General features: G+C 54.0%; 1 protein-coding gene across 1 annotated transcript in view; it reads right to left on the minus strand.

Moving 5' to 3' along the window:
• The window catches only part of BMP7 (bone morphogenetic protein 7), an 89,742-nt gene that overhangs the window by 45,466 nt on the left and 26,873 nt on the right, over nucleotides 1-17,403 (minus strand). The window contains exon 2 of the mRNA XM_035025437.1: nucleotides 11,643-11,835. Within this exon, the coding sequence (XP_034881328.1) occupies nucleotides 11,643-11,835 (193 nt within the window). The remainder of the gene's footprint in view (nucleotides 1-11,642; nucleotides 11,836-17,403) is intronic.

A 17,403-nucleotide genomic window follows, 5' to 3' on the forward strand; every position in this document is an offset into this window, starting at 1 on the left:
TGCGTGCCTGTGTGTGTGCATGCCTGTGTGTGTGCATTCCTGTGTGTATGTGTGTGCATTCCTGTGTGTGCATCCGTGTGTGCATGCCTCTGTGTGTGTGAGTGCCTGTGTGTGTGTGCGTGCCTGTGTGTGTGCATATCTGTGTGTGTGGGGGGGTGTGTCTATGTAGCTGTGTACAGGAGACAGCTGGAAATGAGGCTGGAGCTGGACTGTGGAAGGCATGCCCCTGGATTAAAGTCCTGGGATTTCAAGGTATAGACGCAAGGTGTCCATCTGAATAGAGATATCAACAGATATGCACACCCAGAGAGTTGGCAGGGCCAGCTCCACGGGCATGTGACCTGTGCCATCGCTCCGGGTCCCACACACAGAAGGACTCTGTAGATGGTTTAATGCTCTGCCATCACTGTCTTGAAATCCATGGTACATTTTTAGCAAGTAGACCCACATTTTCATTTTGCACCGGGTCTCACAAATGATGTGGCCAGTCTTAGGGGCTTGTTTTTAACAATTAATAATAACAGCCACATCCTGTATGATTCCAACTATAGGACACTCTGGAAAGGGCAAAATTATTAAGACAATAAAAAAAAAAACCAGGAGTCGTCAGGGTTTGAGAGAGGGGAGGGATGAACAGGCAGAGCCCAGAGGATTGTTAGGGCAGTGAAAATGTTCAGGATGACATCATAATGGTGGACCCGTCATTATACATTTATCTAAGCCCATAGAATGGACACCACCAAGAATGAACCCTAGTATCAACTGCAGACTTGGGGAGATATGCCATGTCCATGTGGGTTCATCCACGGTAACAGTGGTCCCACCCTGGCTGGGGATGTTGATAATGGTAGACGTTGTACATGTGTGGGGCCAGGGGGTGTAAGAGGAAGTCTCTGTACCTTCCCCTCAGGTTGCAGTGAACCTAAAATTTCTCTAAAATAAGATTTAAAAAAAATAAAAAGAATACACACGAAGACTTCTAGTTTCAACACCTGACCTGTTGGGGTTACAAATGAGAATTTCTGTTTTGTTTCTCTCTCTCTCTCTCTTTTTTAAAGATTTATTTATTTTAGAGAGAGAGAGAGAGAGCGTGAGAGTGAGTAGGGGGAGGGGCAGAGGGAGAGGGAGAGAGAATGCTGAAGCAGACACCCTGTTGAGCACAGAGCCCAACACAGGGCTCGATCCCAGGACCCTGAGATCATAACCTGAGCCGCCCTCAGGAGTCGGCCGCTTAACCGACTGAGCCCCACAGGCACCCCTCTGTGTTTCTCTTTAAACCCACTCCCAGGTGGTTCTGAGGACACCTCAGTTTGGGCCTCACCATCCCAGACCACGGGACCGAGAGAACCCGTGAGCAGGTGCGTGGCAGGCACTGAGCAGTGTTTCGGGGGTGGCCAGAGGTAAGCAAGGTGAACAGGAAGGTTGGAAGAAGACAGGGATGGTGAAGACCTTCCTATTCTGAGTGTACACATCAGAGCCAGCAGCACCCCCTGGGGCCTGTCCAGAACCCCAGCCTCTCAGACCCTCCTAGGTGGCTCCACAGCCCCCAGGGAGCCTCCCTCCCAGATGCCAGCACCCACTTCACCGGTCAGCATCCAGAGTGGGAGTGTCTGGGGGCTACCATCCCTCCCTCCACTCCAGGGCTTCTCAGCCAGGGGCCGTTCTGCCCTCGGGAGGCATGTGACGACATCTGGAGATATTTGGGGCTGTTGACGCGTGGCGGTGACATCTCACGGATAGAGGCCAGGGATGCTGCCCAGGATGGCCCAGCTCACACAGGGATCCGTGGTCATGCCGCGGCATGTCAGTCTGGCCAAGCCTGAGAGACCCAGCCTTCGAGGCTGCTGATGGAGGTGGCAGCCTAAACACATCAGCCCCTTGGGCCCTGACTGGGGGTCAGGGGTGCGACTCTGTCTCCCAAAGCCCTGCAGGATGAGGGAGCCAAAGTCACCCTACTGAGACTCTCAGTGGCCTGGCAGCCTGCCTTTGCCCACCCACTTCCCAGTGCCCCTTCCTCTGCTGGAAACATTTCCTAATTACTCACTTGCACACATAATCCTCGTCTTGGGGTGAGCTTCCAAGAAACCTGACCTGCGACCAGTGGCCAGCAGGCTTCACTCTGCAGCAATTCACTCAGCAGCAAGGGCTGCCTCACGGCCTCGAGCCCGGCAGGGATCAGGCAGGAGGGAGTGCCGCAATCCATTAGCAATGCCTGCCTCGGATCCCGCAGAGGGAGTGCAGGCCGGCTGTCAGCTTTCCTTCCTCCATTTCTGGAGTGGCAAAACGGAAGGCCATGGGCATTGTGCAGTGCTGGGGGGTTGGGAGAAGAAAATGGTGCTGACAGGCTGGCAAGAAGACGAAGGAAGGAAGAACCAGTGTTTGCAAGAACTTTGAGCATTTGCCCAGATGCCTACTTCTGCCACGAACTTGAAACAACCAAGGACTTCCACGAGCATAGTTGATTCCTTTAAAACATCATCTTCCTGGTAAGCCTGCCCTCCCCATCTTCATTGAGTTCATATTTGAGCAGGCCCTTTTCTTCCCAGCTACAGATGACCGCTCATGACCAAATTGAAAAATATTAATTCTCTTTGTCTCCTGCCAAAAAGGCTAAAGCAATTACAGGGCCTGATATGAAACACAGATGTTAATACATTTGGAAAAACAGGCTCCTATAGGCGAGCAGAGGTCCAAGTATGAAGTGCTTTTGGAATTAAAGCGCCAGATCAAGTTATACAGACAGCCCCCAATGTGAAAGCCATTCTCCCGAAATTCATTCCAATGTAGGAAACCCAGGGCCACAGCACACAGGCTGACATTTCCCCTATTTGCAGACGAGAACCCATCTACCCTTGGGTACCCACTGGCACACAGCTCCAAATAATATAATTATAATCATCACAGGGAAACTTCCCTAAGATTGAAAAGTATTATAATTATAGGCAATTTTCACTTTTTTGGAAATTGGGCTCAAATGCCAGAGAAAGATTGCAAACAAGGCCTTCTCAAGTTTCAGTTCTGGAAGAGAGAACACACTGGAAGGTTTGCTGGGACAGACCAGTCCAAGGCTGGAGGAGCTGGGAGGAGCTGGGAGAGTGCAAGGCCGGACCGGGCCTCCTTGGCGGCCACTCACTCAGACAACAGGGCTGTCCCTTGCATCTTCGTGCCAGGCCCTGCCTCGGAGCTGGGGATACCTGCAGGCAAGAGGCAGCCATGGTGCCACGATTCAGGAAGCCCACGCCCTAGGAGAAGGTCGGACACGCTTTCCTCCCCGCACACACACAGGTTTTCCAGAGCACCTGCTGTGTGCCAGGCTCCAGGTACAAAGAATAGGACAATGGGCAAAATACAGCCAACTCCCGCCCTCCCATCTGCCCCTGCTCAGCCGCTGGGCAACCGTCAGGGTCTCCGCAGCTCCCAGTCACATCATCGGGGAGGCTCCACCAGGGTCCCTGACCCACCCAGCTTCCAAGTGGTGGGATGGCGGTGGATCCAGGTGTCTCCAAAGCCCCCGGCCTTTCCCTCTTCATTACACAGGATTGTGGAATATGCTGGCCGGGTCTTTTGTCTTCTCTGCCTCAGTTTCCTTTCCCCCACTATTACCTGATTCCTAGGATTGCCGTGAAGGGAAAGGAAGAGGCGTATCTGTCAGCCAAGGAAGAAAAACAGATGAGACTGGAGAGGCAAGCTTCCTTTCCTTAATCCCTAACCTGGCACCGTGCCTAAGTTTCCCTGTTTATGAAATGAGGTGGGTGATGGTACCTCCCTGGAGGGGGGGGAGGTTGTGATGGGAAGGACTACAGAGTGCTGCATGGCAAGTACTCAAGGCAATTAGCTCTGTCATCATCACCGTTCCAGAAGGCCTGTCTCTTCTCTCTGTTCAGACAGGTGTCCTCAAGAAGGGGAGGGCAAAGGTCACGCACTGGGAAATGGAAGGCATCAGCCAAATGGATGCAGATGGACAGGCAGCAGCCCTTACCCACAGGCAGATCTGCAAGAAGACCACTTCATGGGGACATTTGCTCACCTTGACCTTAGCAATCAGGCATGAAACCCACCTGGAGGGATCAGAACGGGGCAGGGGTGGAGGAGTGCCCCTTGGTGGAATCATTTGGGTCTTCTCACAGAAAGACGGCCGGACCCATCCACTCACCTCGGGAACCCTACTTGCCACTCAGCTGCACGGTGCACAGCCCTCGAGCCCCTGGGAGGGGAGCAGGACGGAAGTCTGCACCCCCACGGAATGGATGAAGCGACTCATCCAAGGCCCCGCAGATCCTCAAAGGAACAGGAAGGGCAAGTCCACTCTGGGCAACTTCAAAAAATGTCAGTGTCAAGGTGACACTGGGACCAATTACATCAGAATTCTACAGGCGGGACCCCAGCACCCCAACTGTTACTTATTACCTGGTTTTGAGTTCCGCCTCTAGCGTGTGACCTCAGGAGGGTCATCTGACCACTCTGCCCCAGTGGTCTCATCCGCAAAATGGGAGAATATGGACTTCTCGAGGGCATCGTGAGGAGTAAGGGAGGATGCGGGCACTTGCAAAGCACTGACCTGGTCAGTCGCAGGCACGGAACCCGTGATCGTTGATTCCCTACCAACCCTACTCTCCCCACAAAGCCAGGCTTGGGATGAATTACAGAAGGAAACAAAAGCACAAAGATCAGAAAAACCACCAAGGCCCACCAGTCAGCCTCAGCCTGCAGGACCGGAAGCCAATGGCACTAAGTGGACCGACATAGTCTCTGCCCAGCAGGCTGTCCCTGCATGCAGGCTTCTTCCAGAGTGATCCCTCTGGACACAGGAGAGGACCCCAAGGGGAACCAAGGGGGCATCGGGGGCCTCTGTTCCTGCCCAAGCAGCTCCGAGCTGGGATTTGACAAAGGTGCTAAGGAAACCTGCCAACGTGTCCTTGACCAGGCTGCCCCGGGCCTGCTCTCCGCTCACCTTCCAGAACTCCGGTGGTGCCCAGGCAGCCAGCTGCTCTTTCCCTGCCCTTTGAAAAGGCTACCAGGGAGCTGAATCGGCCACTCCTGAGAAAGCAGCTCAAAACCAGAGCTCCCGCCCTGGGGCTGAGGTGTAGTGGCAAGATGTGCAAGCCAGGAGACGGGGAACCAGGCACGTAGGCCCTCAGGAGCCGCAGAAAGGCTCCCGGAAGCTTCCGGAGGCCTCTGGAGCCAGAGCCCGAGCGATCCACACCCTCAGCCAGCCCCTTCCCCGTGCCCCTGAGATTGTCAGTCAGGGTCTGGACTGCACTTTGGGCGGGGTCCTGTGGAGAAAAACAGCCATCTTTGAGAAACCAGGCTAAAGGGAACATGGGGACCTGTGCTAGAGGGAGTCTGTCCCTTCCGTCTCTCAGGCATATAAGATGGCTCACAGATGAGAGAGAAGAGAGCTCTTGGTCACCAGTCCACAGCCTGCAAGCTATACAAAAAGGCCCCGTCCCCCACCCCAAGACTCTGACGTATCAGGAGTTAAAAATCCGCCCCCCACCCCACCCCGGGGTGATTCTAACCCACAGCCAAGGGTGAGAACCAGAGCTTGGGAATCACAATCACCGTTCGAGCCCCAAGTGAGAAGCACCATGGTGCCGCCATGGCCAAGGACGTGAGCCCTAGAATCCCAGAGACCCGAGTTCAAGGCCCAGCTCTGCCATTTTCTGGCTACATGACCTTGGGTAAGTTACTTCCTCTCCCTGAGCCAGTCTCTGCACCTGGAAAATGGGGATACCAAGTTTTCCAAGGATCATTTTCAAGGTACATAGGAAGCAGAAGTGCCCGGCACATAGTCACATCCAGAAAGCACCAAATGATGGCAAGCCTAGAGCAGAGGGTGGGGATGTGCTCTGGTGTGTGACCGCGTCCCTCTGCCCAGACATGCTCACGGTGATTACAGTCAGAAAAAAGTCAAAGTCTTGCTACCAAGTCCTTAACCTTTACTTAGCATGATGGAAACTGGGGAAGGGACCATGAGCTGCACCCCAGAGCCGTCAATGCTCTCCCACGAAGACCGTCCCTGCACCCAGCACCCACGCACCTTCTTGTCCGTTTCCCTGGATGAAAATCATGAGGGCATCCCCGGGGAGCTTGTCAGAAATGCAGAAGCTCAGTGCCCCATACCCCGGCCCTGCAGAAGGCAGACTCGACTGCATTTTCACCAGATCCCCAGGAGCCTTGTCACCAAACTGTTTAAGGACAAGGAAGCTGCTGGGCTTCCTTCTCGAGAGGGAGAGGTCAGAGCTGTGGCAGGTGTGAGTGTTCCGGGAGGGTTGTGGACACTGCCAAGGAGCCCCAGGACGCCCCCTCTACGAGAGGAGCCGGGAGCGCTGGGGGCTCCCAGGGAGGGCCACTGGGGGTGACAGAGCCCCCCTGGCAACAAAGGGGTACATGCTTGCCTCCTCCCTCTCCTCGTCTGTCAGCTGCCTTGGCAAACAAGCCCTCGGCCCCCACTCCAGCCCGTCACGGGGATAGCTCCTTCTTCCTCAGTGACTCAGGCTGCAGCTGATCCAACCTTGGCCCCGGAGACCACTCTGAGGTCACCCTCCTGGCAACCAAAGTCCCTGAGACAGACCGAGGGACATTTTTCATCCAGCTGCCAACATCATATCGACCTTGGCAGTGACTGACATCCTTTGAACAGGTTCTGCTGCCCTGACAGGCCTGCGCGCCCCCCCTCCCCAGGGGTATCTCACAGAGCACCTACATCCCCCACAGATGGGGCAGCACTGGGGGAGCAAGCTTGGAACCTGCAGCGGGGAGGGGGGTTGGTGAGAATGGACAATGCCCAGTCCAGTTTCCATGAATGAAACTGGTTAACTAATGCGACCCCCCGTAAAGCCAGGCCCGAGCCGGTCTGGCCTGAGGCCTGGGGTTCAGAAGAGGAGGGAAGGCTCTGATCCCTTGCCCCCCCAGCATGGCCACTGAAGCCAAAGTCCCCATCCCTCGACCTGCCTCGCAGCCCTACTTGTCCCACAGCTCCCCAAGGGCGGCTCTGGCGGCCTCTCCAGCTGTCTGGGGCCACGTTGCGAGCAGGGCCCGAGGGCCGTGGAAGGCCTCCAGCTCAGCGCATTATTGGAATTTAATCTGGATTCCAAGAGATCAAGAGGACTTGGTGGAAAGTGGCTGCCATAGGGGGAGAGATGCTGAGGCTAACCCAAAGGCAGCTAATCCCTGGCACCCCAGAGCTTTCCAATAAAGCTCAGGCAGAGGCTCGCCAGAGAGCCAGATGTCCCAGCTCCACACAGCTGGGCAGCAGGCAGCAGCAAGACCCCAGACCCCTCGGCAGAGGGAGCAGGCTGGCCACACAGCAGGGACAGGATCTGGGCTCCTCTGGGGATCAGATCAGCCGCAGGCCTTCAGCTTGAAGAAGATGCATGTCCCCTCCCCCTTCCCCCAAGTTGGGGAAATGCAAACAAGGGCCCCACCTCCACACAAGCTTAGGCCTTCATCCCACTGGAGACTGCAAAATGAGACATTCAGCAGAGATGGGGGGAAAGCACTATTGCAGACAAAACTTGGCGCCCCCCCACCCCCATTTTCCTTTGAAGGTCTTTGCATTCCCTGTGATGATCGCGATCTTGGTGAAGAAGATGGTGGTGCGGATGACGGGACAGTGGTGGTGATGGTGATGGTGATGAGGTAGGTGATGGTATTGATGGTGTTGATGGTGTTGATGGTGGTCGTGGTGGTGGTGGTTGAGCACTGACTATGTTCTAAGGAAGTCTGTTAACCCACTTTATCCTCAGCACAGCTCTGGGAGGTAGATGCAATTATTATGCCCATTGTACAGAGGAGGAAACTGAGGCTCCAAAGGTCACTGCTTCCCAAGGCCACACTGGTATTAGTGTCGGGATTTGAATCCACACTCTAATTAGCCAGATTATCCCACCTGAGGAATCGCACAATAGAATCATTTTGCTTCTGGATTAAAAAACAGAACAACCCACCCAGAAAAAATATGTAAATAATTTAAAAAATTTTTTAACCTTTTAAGTTCTGGAGAATGAAGGTCTCACCTCCTTCTTTCAGGGCCAGAAAGGAAATTTAGACATCTACAGACAGCAGCCCCTTGCTCTCCCTCCATTCCCTGCCTCTTTCATACTTTGCACCTGCCATGTCATCTGGAGGGCGGGGGCGTGGGTCTGGCTACTTCCGCCAGTGCCTGGCACACAGCAGGACCCAGACATTGCTAACGAGGGACCTGGTCTCCCGGCAAGCCAAACGCCCCCAGAGTCAGGAACCCAAAGCAAGGCTCGCGGGCCCAGAGATGGCCTGTGGCCAAGCTGCTCACCGGGGGCAACCTATGATGCCCACCCTCGCCACCTGCCAGAGAGCCGCAGACAGCCGTCCCGCCCATCCCGCTTCCAACCACAGTGACTCAGGCCTTCTTCCCTCCCCGAGGGCCTCCGGATCCACCCCACGGAACGGAGACAGGGTCGAGGAGGGAGCAGCCTCAAACCGTGACGGGACACGTGCCCGCGATGCCAGCAGGCTGACACAGGCAGAAAGACAAGCAGCTGCTGGCTGCCTGCTGGGGAGGCCAAGGCTCGTGTTCCATTAAGCAAGGACCAAGTGGCTCGCCCCGTCTGGGTATCATCACATCCCTCTGTCCTCCCTACGACCCGTGCTTGTCCCCGCCTTAGGACCATGGCCTTTGCCGTTCCCCTGCAACTTGCTCTGTTCCAGCCCACGCCCCATTGCCAGAGCCTTCTTGTCATTCAAACACGCCCAGCTCAACAAGGCCATGGCCATCCATGACCACTCGATCGCTTCATGAGGCCAGCTCGTCTGTTTCCTTGCTTCCTGGTTTCCTGCCCTTCTTCTTCAGCCCCTGGTATGGGTTGGAGTGTATCCCCTGAAAAGATATGCTCGAGTCCCACCCCTGGTACCTGTGAATGTGACCGTATTTGGAAAGAGGGTCTCTGCAGATTAACTTCATTAGTTAAGTAAGATGAGGTCAGGGAGGGCCCCTAGGTTTCCTTCTAAGAGGAGAGAGGTGCACAGGAGAAGGTCCCGTGAAGATGCAGGGCCACGTGGCAACAGAGCAGAGAGTGGGCAGACAGATGTAGCTAGAAGCCAGAGCACCAACAGTGGACAGACACCCCCGGAAGCTGGAAGAGGCAGGAAGGACCCCCACCCACACCCTTCAAAGGTTTCCGAGGCAGCACTGCCCTGCCAACACCTTAACTTCCGACTTCCAGCCTCCAGAACCATGCGAGAGCACATTTCTATTGTTCTAAGCTACGCACCTCGTGGGACTTTGTTAGTCCAGCCCAGAAAACCAGTCCTCTCCTCAGCCACTGTTTCAGATGAGGCCCCTGGTCCCATAGTCCAGTCCCAAAGCCAGCGCCTGGCCTGTGGGTACTCAGGGGGGTGGGATGAACACATGGCTGGGCTCACAAGTCTCTCTCTAAGTGCAGTGGCCTCTGACCCCCACAAAAGAGGTCCTGTGCCTGTCACACCAGGCTTGTCTGTCTCAGGGCCCGGTGGGTGGCGACACCCCTCGCGAGAAATGGCAGCATCCCAGCCAAACCCCGGGGACACAGCAGTGGCCGGGAGGGCAAAGGCATTCTGGGAACTCCAGAAACTCGGAGAAAGAACCGAACAGGTGACACCAGCCAACACTTGCATTCTCTTCAGCCAAACCCACTTGCGGGGGCCACATTCCTGAGGTGAAGCCTCTTGCCAGAGACTCCTGAGGCAGGTGTGGGGAGCCTGCCAGGAGGGGTGGGGAGGGAGCCGGGCTCGGCGTTTGCACAAGTGGGCCGATGGAGTGCTATTGACGAGCTGCCTCTGGGTACCTGCCTCGCCTCCTACTAATCAGCCTTCAGGAGAAAAGTCAAACATATGTTTTTGTTCAGGAGTCCTGGGGGATCTGTCAAAACCCAGAGCAAATGTGTGTCACACCCCCAAAATGAACTCGATGCTTCTTCCTATAATTGGGTCTGGGGGATGGGGCACAGATGCTGGGGTTCAGCGGGTCATCATAGGATTTGGAGGTGATTGCCAAGACCGCGTGCCACCTCCCCCACGGCTCACCCTCCTTCCCGGTACCCTCCCCTCCAGGAGGGTCTGCGGGCCTCTCTGTAGTATAGGGTGAGTAGGGCTGTGCATGCGAGTGGGGGCTCTAAGATGCAAACTTAGTCAGCACTAAGACACCATTTGTCGCCCATCAGACCGACAAAGACCCAAACCGTCTGATCAGAGATGATGTTGTGAGCACATGAGAAACCGGCCGGCTCTTAGGTTGTTGGTATCAAGTGACATAACCTCCAGGGACAGCTGTCCAGCCAAGTCGATCAGTTACTGACGCGTGCACCCTCTGACCCCAGGACTCTACTTCCGGGGCTGTACCTGATAGACACGCACCGGTGTGAAATAATGCTGTCGACAAAAATAATGTGCCTCCCGCCTGTAACCCAGAAACGTGGAGAACCCACCAGGGTGGAGAACCTCAAGGAGCGGGAAGCGGAAGCTGCCTGCGGGACGGGCACCGGGGCTCAGAGCCAGGAGGGAGCCTTCCTGTTCACTGTAGCTGCTTTTCTCTTGTGAATGTGACAACGTGAGCATGTCTTACCTTCGCAAAAATCTCTTTTCAAAAGAAATACTTTTTGGACGCCCGGGCTCAAGTCCCAATTTGGTCACTTTCTCCCTGGGTGGTGGCACGCAGATGACACACCCTTTGGCTTTCAGCTCATGACTCTCCCCATGTCCCAGAGGAGTGGCCGCCTCACAGGGCTGCCGTGAATACGAAACCAGGTAACAAGTGCAAAACAGTGGAAACCCTCAGAAAGAGAGGCTTGGTTTTCTTAGTCTTTAAGAAGACAACCCCTGACATGGTGGTGCTCGCGAAGGAGGTGGTGACGTCTCCTCTGTCCCCAGAGTGGTAATGGGTCCCCATTCCCGCTGCAAATGCTGAGACTGTCCATCAGGAGGTGCCCAGAGCACCTTCCCACCATTCATTACTGAGGAATGGCATCCAGCCATGACAAGAGTCATCCTGAACCAGTCCTCGAGTCAGCCCCTGGGCAGCACCACTGGGGTTGGTCACAGTCACCTCTGGAAGGCACCACGTGCTCGCTCGAAGCTCCGGCCCATCTCTGAGTCTCCTGACCTCTCAGGAGACCTCGAAACTGAAGGGTCTCAAGACAGTCAAGTCTTTCGACACAAGATCTGGGTTCCCAACCTCATGATCCTTAGAAGGCTGAGTTCTCTCTCTGCCTGTTTATTTCCGGGTTGGGGTTTTTATCCCGTTTTATGACAAATGGCCACCTTCACCGGTTGCCTGATGTCATGTGCTGGGTTTCACGGTGAGCAATGGGAGATAGGTAGACCCTCAAAAGATGCTCCTTCCTCTTCCCTATCCCCATCCCCTCTGTGCCCCTGACCCAGACCACCCATAAGTACCCACACGGGCTAACCTGGCCGTCCCCTCTTCCTAACTCAATTTGCTGACGGGGAGAGTTTAAAGAAATAGCAACCCACACCACAGACTTTCTTGACAGAAGAGGTGCAGTGTAGGGCCTGGCAGGTGGTTGGTGGCCCCAGATGGAAGTGGCCCGGCCTGAGCCACCGCCCCCTTCCTCCTCTGCAGCCTAAGGCAGCTCAGCCCCTGGCCCGGCGCCGGCCCCAGCACCCACCTGCCCAAGTGCTCCTGCAGCACCTGGTAAACGCTGATCCGGAACGTCTCGTTGTCGAAGCGCTCCCGAATGTAGTCCTTGTAGATCCGGAATTCGGCTGCGGTCACAGCTTCTCCTTCTGGGATCTTGGAAAGATCAAACCGGAACTCGCGATGGTGGTAGCGCGGGTAGAAGAACTCTTTGTCGTGCTCCACTGGAGAGGGAAGAAAGCACACACCCGCACCAGCCGCTCATTAGTTACTGGCTTTCGCTCTCCTGGCGCAGAGCCCAAGCATGCCCACGGCCAGAGACCCCTGGGCCCGACTGCCCCTTCCTCGCTGGCCCACGGCAGCCTGCAGACGCACAGCCTCGGACCCTGGGGTCACCTTGAACGAGAGCAGTGACTCTGCATCAACCCACTGGGAAGAGTGGGGCACTGACCGAGCCATCCCAGAGGCCCTGGACAGACGCCGGGTCATGGACGCTCAGGCCTGGGTTCAAATCCAGGGTCAGCCACCAACTAGCGGGCCTGCACAAGGTACCATGTAATCTATCTGGACCCCCATTTCCTCATCTAAAAATGAGGATAATAATCCTGCACGGGCTGTTGGGAGAGCTAAGTAACTGAACATCAACAGCTTGGCTGCTGGGAGGGCTCGACAACGGTGAGCTATTACGAATGCAGACAGACCGCACTCTGCCTGTCATGGGGCCCCTGAGGCCCAGCGGTGCTCAGCCCTGGCTGTAGGTGGGAATCATTATGGGGGCTTTGAAAAAACACTGACGCCCTGTCCCAGCGGTGAGCTGGTAAATACCTAGGAACTGGCTCTCTGGGACCTTATCTGTTGTGTTTACCAACTTCCATTTTGGCAGATTTCGAGCTACCGACGTGAAATCACTGAAGATGGAGGTGGGAGACTGGCACATGGGGGGGGGGCTCTGGCACTGTGCCCACTGTGCTCGCCCCTCCCTGAGCCAACTCAGTATCTTTGGAGAGGGGGTCCAGAAACCCATACTTCTTAAAGCACCCCAGATGTTTCTAACAGCCATCAGGGTTTCCAAACACAGCCTTAGACTAAAAGCAGAAAAAGTGGTGAATGGCAAGGTTGGGGGATGAGGATTTTTAAAATGACTTCTGGATAAAATAAGGCAAAGGCCTCAAGTCTTCTCCTTTATACTGGCAGTGAGACTAGACGAAGAGATTATGCCCATTTCATTGAAAATAAATGTTGAAATGGACGTAAGCCCAAAAAGAGTGTTTCTGGGCGTGGGCCTGTGATTCCCAAGGATCATCCTCTGATCCAAAGTGGAACGGGGATGAAGCTGGGAGTCATCAAGTGCTGGAAAGATGCAGAATGGCTAAGTTCAGGCAAGTGTGAGGCATCTGCAGATACCTTTCCTCTCCTGGGAGAAACAGCCCCATCTCCACTTCCTGTCTGGGGGAGGGGGGTGACCAGAGACACAGGGAAAATAGAGGAGAAACATGCCCAGCTTCACCTCCAGCTTCAGCTTCCTAAGCTCTAGAAGCTCTCAGGCTGGATCAGGGCTGCCCAGCTGCAGGCAGGGCATGAACGCCTTTGAGGAAAAAGGTTCCCAACACTGGCAGCCCAAAGGCCCTTCCTACAGGCCTTCACTTAAAAAAAAAAAAAACAAAACAGAAACAAAAACAAAACTGTTTTAAACCTTAATAATACTTCTAAAAGATACTAAGATGAGGGCAGGGGTGTTGATGAATTATCCACTCATCAGGCTATTCCCTGTTGGGCAGAGGGGGCAGGTAAAGTCCTCAAGGCCAGGGGACTCCGGCTGGGCACAGGAGTGACCCTGCCTCTGGAGAGATCTCAGGAAGGTGTCCTCTGAACTTTAGCTGCTGGAATCTTGGGCCACACGTGGAGAGCTGGCCACAGGAATGACTTCTCCAGAAACCGCCCCGTGGTCCCTGTAGACTGCACCTGTCCTCCTCACTTGCTCTGTCCTTGACCCCCACCCAGAGCACTTGCCTTCTGACCCAGTCTCTGGGAAAGGCTGAGCTGGGGGACAAAGAATGCTGATGGGGGCGTCACCAGGCCCCCACTTTGATTTATGCAGAAGGCAGGTAGGGGAGGGGTCTTTGTGGCAGCCTCTAAGAAGTGAACCTCAGGAGGGGACCTCAGAGTGAGGGAGCAGAGCAAAACGCCTTGCCCCGGTCACTGTGGAAACACCAGGGCCAGGCCTCTGTCATCCTTCTAGCTCACTCAACCTTCAGGTCACCCTAGGAGGTGAGCCCAATGCCACGTTGGTAGGGGACGCACCTAAGACCCAAGAGGTGCCGAGTGCCCCGCCCAGGGCCAAAGAGCTGGGCCTCAGACCCAGGCCCCACCAAATCTTAGCCACGCCTCTCAGTGCCTGAGCCAACAGCTCTGCAAGGGCAGTTCTTATGCTTGTCATCAGAACTTTCTCGTTGTGCGACAGCATGCATATGGTGTTCACACAAACTGCTTGTGTGAGGTTCTGCGCCTCGTCACAGTGAACCTCCCCATGGGGCCTCCTCCCAGATCAAGAAACAGAATGTCGCCAGCAACCCTTTCCTCTCCCCCAACTTCTCAAGCCTCAGGTTGCTTTAGCTCGTTTCAGAATATCATAAACAGGAAATAATACGGTACACGTCCTTTTGTATGTGGCTTCTTTAATTCAACAGTGTTTGTGTGGTTCATCAACGTGCTTGTGGATGTTCATCCATCCTTGGTGCTGTATAGTATTCCATGCTTGGATTTCACCATGATTCACATATCCATTCTGCAGTTCATGGGCATGCGGGTCATTTCCAGTTTGGGGCTCTCAGAGCAGTGCATTCTGGTACCCATGTTCCCCGTATCTTTGTGAATGTGGGGAGGCATGCACAGAAGTAGAATTGTGTGTGTTCACCTTTAGTCCTATTGCCGAGCTGTTCTCCCCAAGTATTGCCCTGGGAGCTTTTTCAGAGTGTGCCAGGAGGGACAGCGGAGAAACACAAGTCTGTCCTATTAAGGAGATGGGCACAGTCCGGGGCCCCTCAAGGGCTTTTTTGCTTGGGACTGGCTGAGAGTGGTAAGGCAGCCACCCCTGGAGAGCGGCCGCCCACCCCAGCGAGCAGTCCGGGCATGCACCCATTCAGCCCCCACCTGGGCCCCCTCGCTGAGTGAGCTCCCAGTGAACACACCCGAGCTGTCCTCCAGCCCCGCCACCCCACCCGACCTGAGGTCACTGAAGACCATCTCATAACTAAATGGAAAGTTTGGTTAATGGCCATGATCTTGCCAGACTTCCAGGTAATAGCATGCAGCACTTGGTTCTTCCTGCCTTCGAACACCCCGCCTTCCTGTGGCTCCTTTCACCGTGACCTGCTAGCTTTCCCCCCAACTCTCTGGCCACTCCTTAAAACATCCCCTTAGACAGTCCCACTGAAGTCCCCTGGAGCTGTGGAAGAACAGGGGAGCATTCCACAGGCCACCCCCCTTCCCCGCATGCTGATAGACTGCACAAATAAAGTCTCCGTTTCCAACCATCTGACTCTGTCCTCTCCCAGAGAATGGGGGTGCAGAACCCCCTGCTTACAACGAAGAGGGCTAAAGAACCCAGAAGTACAAAAAGGCATGTTCATGGAGCACTTGCTCTGGGTTGGGTCCTGCTCTGAGCACTCTCAGTCATCATCTGATGGAGCCCGTGAGGCGGGATTGATCCCCATTTCACAGATGAGGAACCTGAGGCTCAGGGAGGCAGGTGACTTGCCCAAGGTCACAAGTTTAGTGAGTGGCTGGGCTCCAAAGCTCACACTCCTTGACCTTTACCCTTTCTGGAGCCAGGCGCGCTCAGTCTGAATCTGTGTCCCTATCAGCTGTGCGGTCTTGACCGAGTTACTTAACCTCTGCATGCCTCCCCTCGTCCCAGGATCATAATAATGGCCCTTTCTGTGTACAGAGTCGGCACTTACAGCAATGTAAGTTCACGTCTGCCATGGTCACGGGGCCTCTCAAACAATGAGGCGGGAGAATTCCAATCAGCACAGAAGCCTTATGCGCGGGTAGGTATTTGCATAGTTTGGCTATGACAACTGTATTTGAAAAATATCATAGTCAGACCAAACACTAGAGAAATGTTTGAAGGAGCAGGACATTAACACAGGTGTAACCACTGAAGTCACACCCAGTGAAGAAAGAAAACCCTGATACATAATCACAAAAATAAATCTGTTGCAGCAGGTGTATATACAACGTCTTAAATGAATAAGATAAAATGTATCTTAACTGTTAGTTAAGATACCAGGGTTATAAGGTTTCTTTTGTTAAAAAGATATAGGCAGAGTGTCCAGCTAAATTTCTAGCAAACATCTGCAGGCTCTCTGGGACAGCTTTCTGTGTGCATCGCCTTCATTCATTATTTTAAGACAATGAGCAGTATGAACCACGTCAGCCTTCTTCTCGTCCTGAAACCGCATCACCGTGGGTTCTAAAAATACTTCTGTAATTTATCAAAGTCAGATAATCATATTTTTTAAAAAAAGCAGTTCATAATTCAAAGTCCAAACCAAATTCCAAATCTCATCTCTCCGAGGCGTCCCTTTTATACAGAAGCCACCCCACGGCATGGAATCCACACCGTTTCAACCTCAGGGGTCCAGGCGGTTCAACTGTCACCACTAAAGTAGATAGAAGCATGAACTTTTAGGGAGAAAATACAGCTTTATACTTCTTTCCTATATTACCATATCTGATTACCCAAGACTTGGGTTTTTAAATAACTGTCTAGAGTTGGTATCTCCCTTTGTCCATAAAGAGAAGCTTTCTAAAGGCAACCCAGACCCTAGGAATCCAGCTTTTTCTGCACCGCCCTTAACATTCCAGCACCCCACCGGCTAAGAGAGCTCATAGGCATTAACGAAGACTTTCATCTTCAAAAGATTAAAAGGGCCCAAATCCCCGAGACCAAAAGATAAGTCCAAAGAAAATGGATTCCGGAAAACACCATCCTGACAGCAACCAGCCCCGTGACTGTCCCCAAAGCCGACTCTAGTGTCCTTTTACAAAAGCCTGGAATAATGACCCCAAAGCTGGTCCCGGGAGGGGTCATTCTGGGTTCGAGGGTGTCCATAAAGGGTAGAGGCAGGTGGGAATCGGAAGCCACCCACCTGGGCGTCCCTGCTCATGGCCCTCGGACACGCCAGGGGTGACCTCTGCCCCATGTACAAGCCTGCTCCCCTGCATCCCCCAGAGGGTTTCTGCCTCCTCTCAGCATCTGGGCTCCTCCTCCCACTGACATTACACAAAAAGTACAGACACACCTCTCACTAAGTTAGTGTCCTCTGAACAAAGGGGTTATGATAACCGAATGGAACTCGCCGTATAGACTTGCCAAGGGCAGCACATATTTAAACAGTACCTAAGCGTAGGTATTGAGAACCATGCTTTGTAGAACTGTATTTAACCCTGTGAAATGAGGGGTATGGACCCCCCAATATATTTATACTTACATCCATACATAATAATACACCCCAGAATACAATAAATTCTTACAAATGCGAGAAAACAGAGAAGGTATCATATATCTTTTGCTCCCGCTGGGTGGGCAAAGTGGCTGCAGGACTGACCACTCACAGTGATGTCACAAAAAGGTGCCGTGACTGTACCATCTCTTTCTCTTGGAAAGCCTCATTGGGGCTCTCTCAGTCAAGCCATGTGAGCCCCGGGGAGCTGCCATCTTGTCCCATGACCCCTTTTGGCAGAGTTGAGGGATGGGCGGGAACAAGCCCCAAGCTGGGCCAAACAGG

The sequence above is a fragment of the Mirounga leonina genome, unplaced genomic scaffold (genome assembly GCF_011800145.1).
Source record: "Mirounga leonina isolate KUSES-001 unplaced genomic scaffold, KU_Mleo_1.0 Mir_195, whole genome shotgun sequence".
NCBI classification, from domain to species: domain Eukaryota; kingdom Metazoa; phylum Chordata; class Mammalia; order Carnivora; family Phocidae; genus Mirounga; species Mirounga leonina.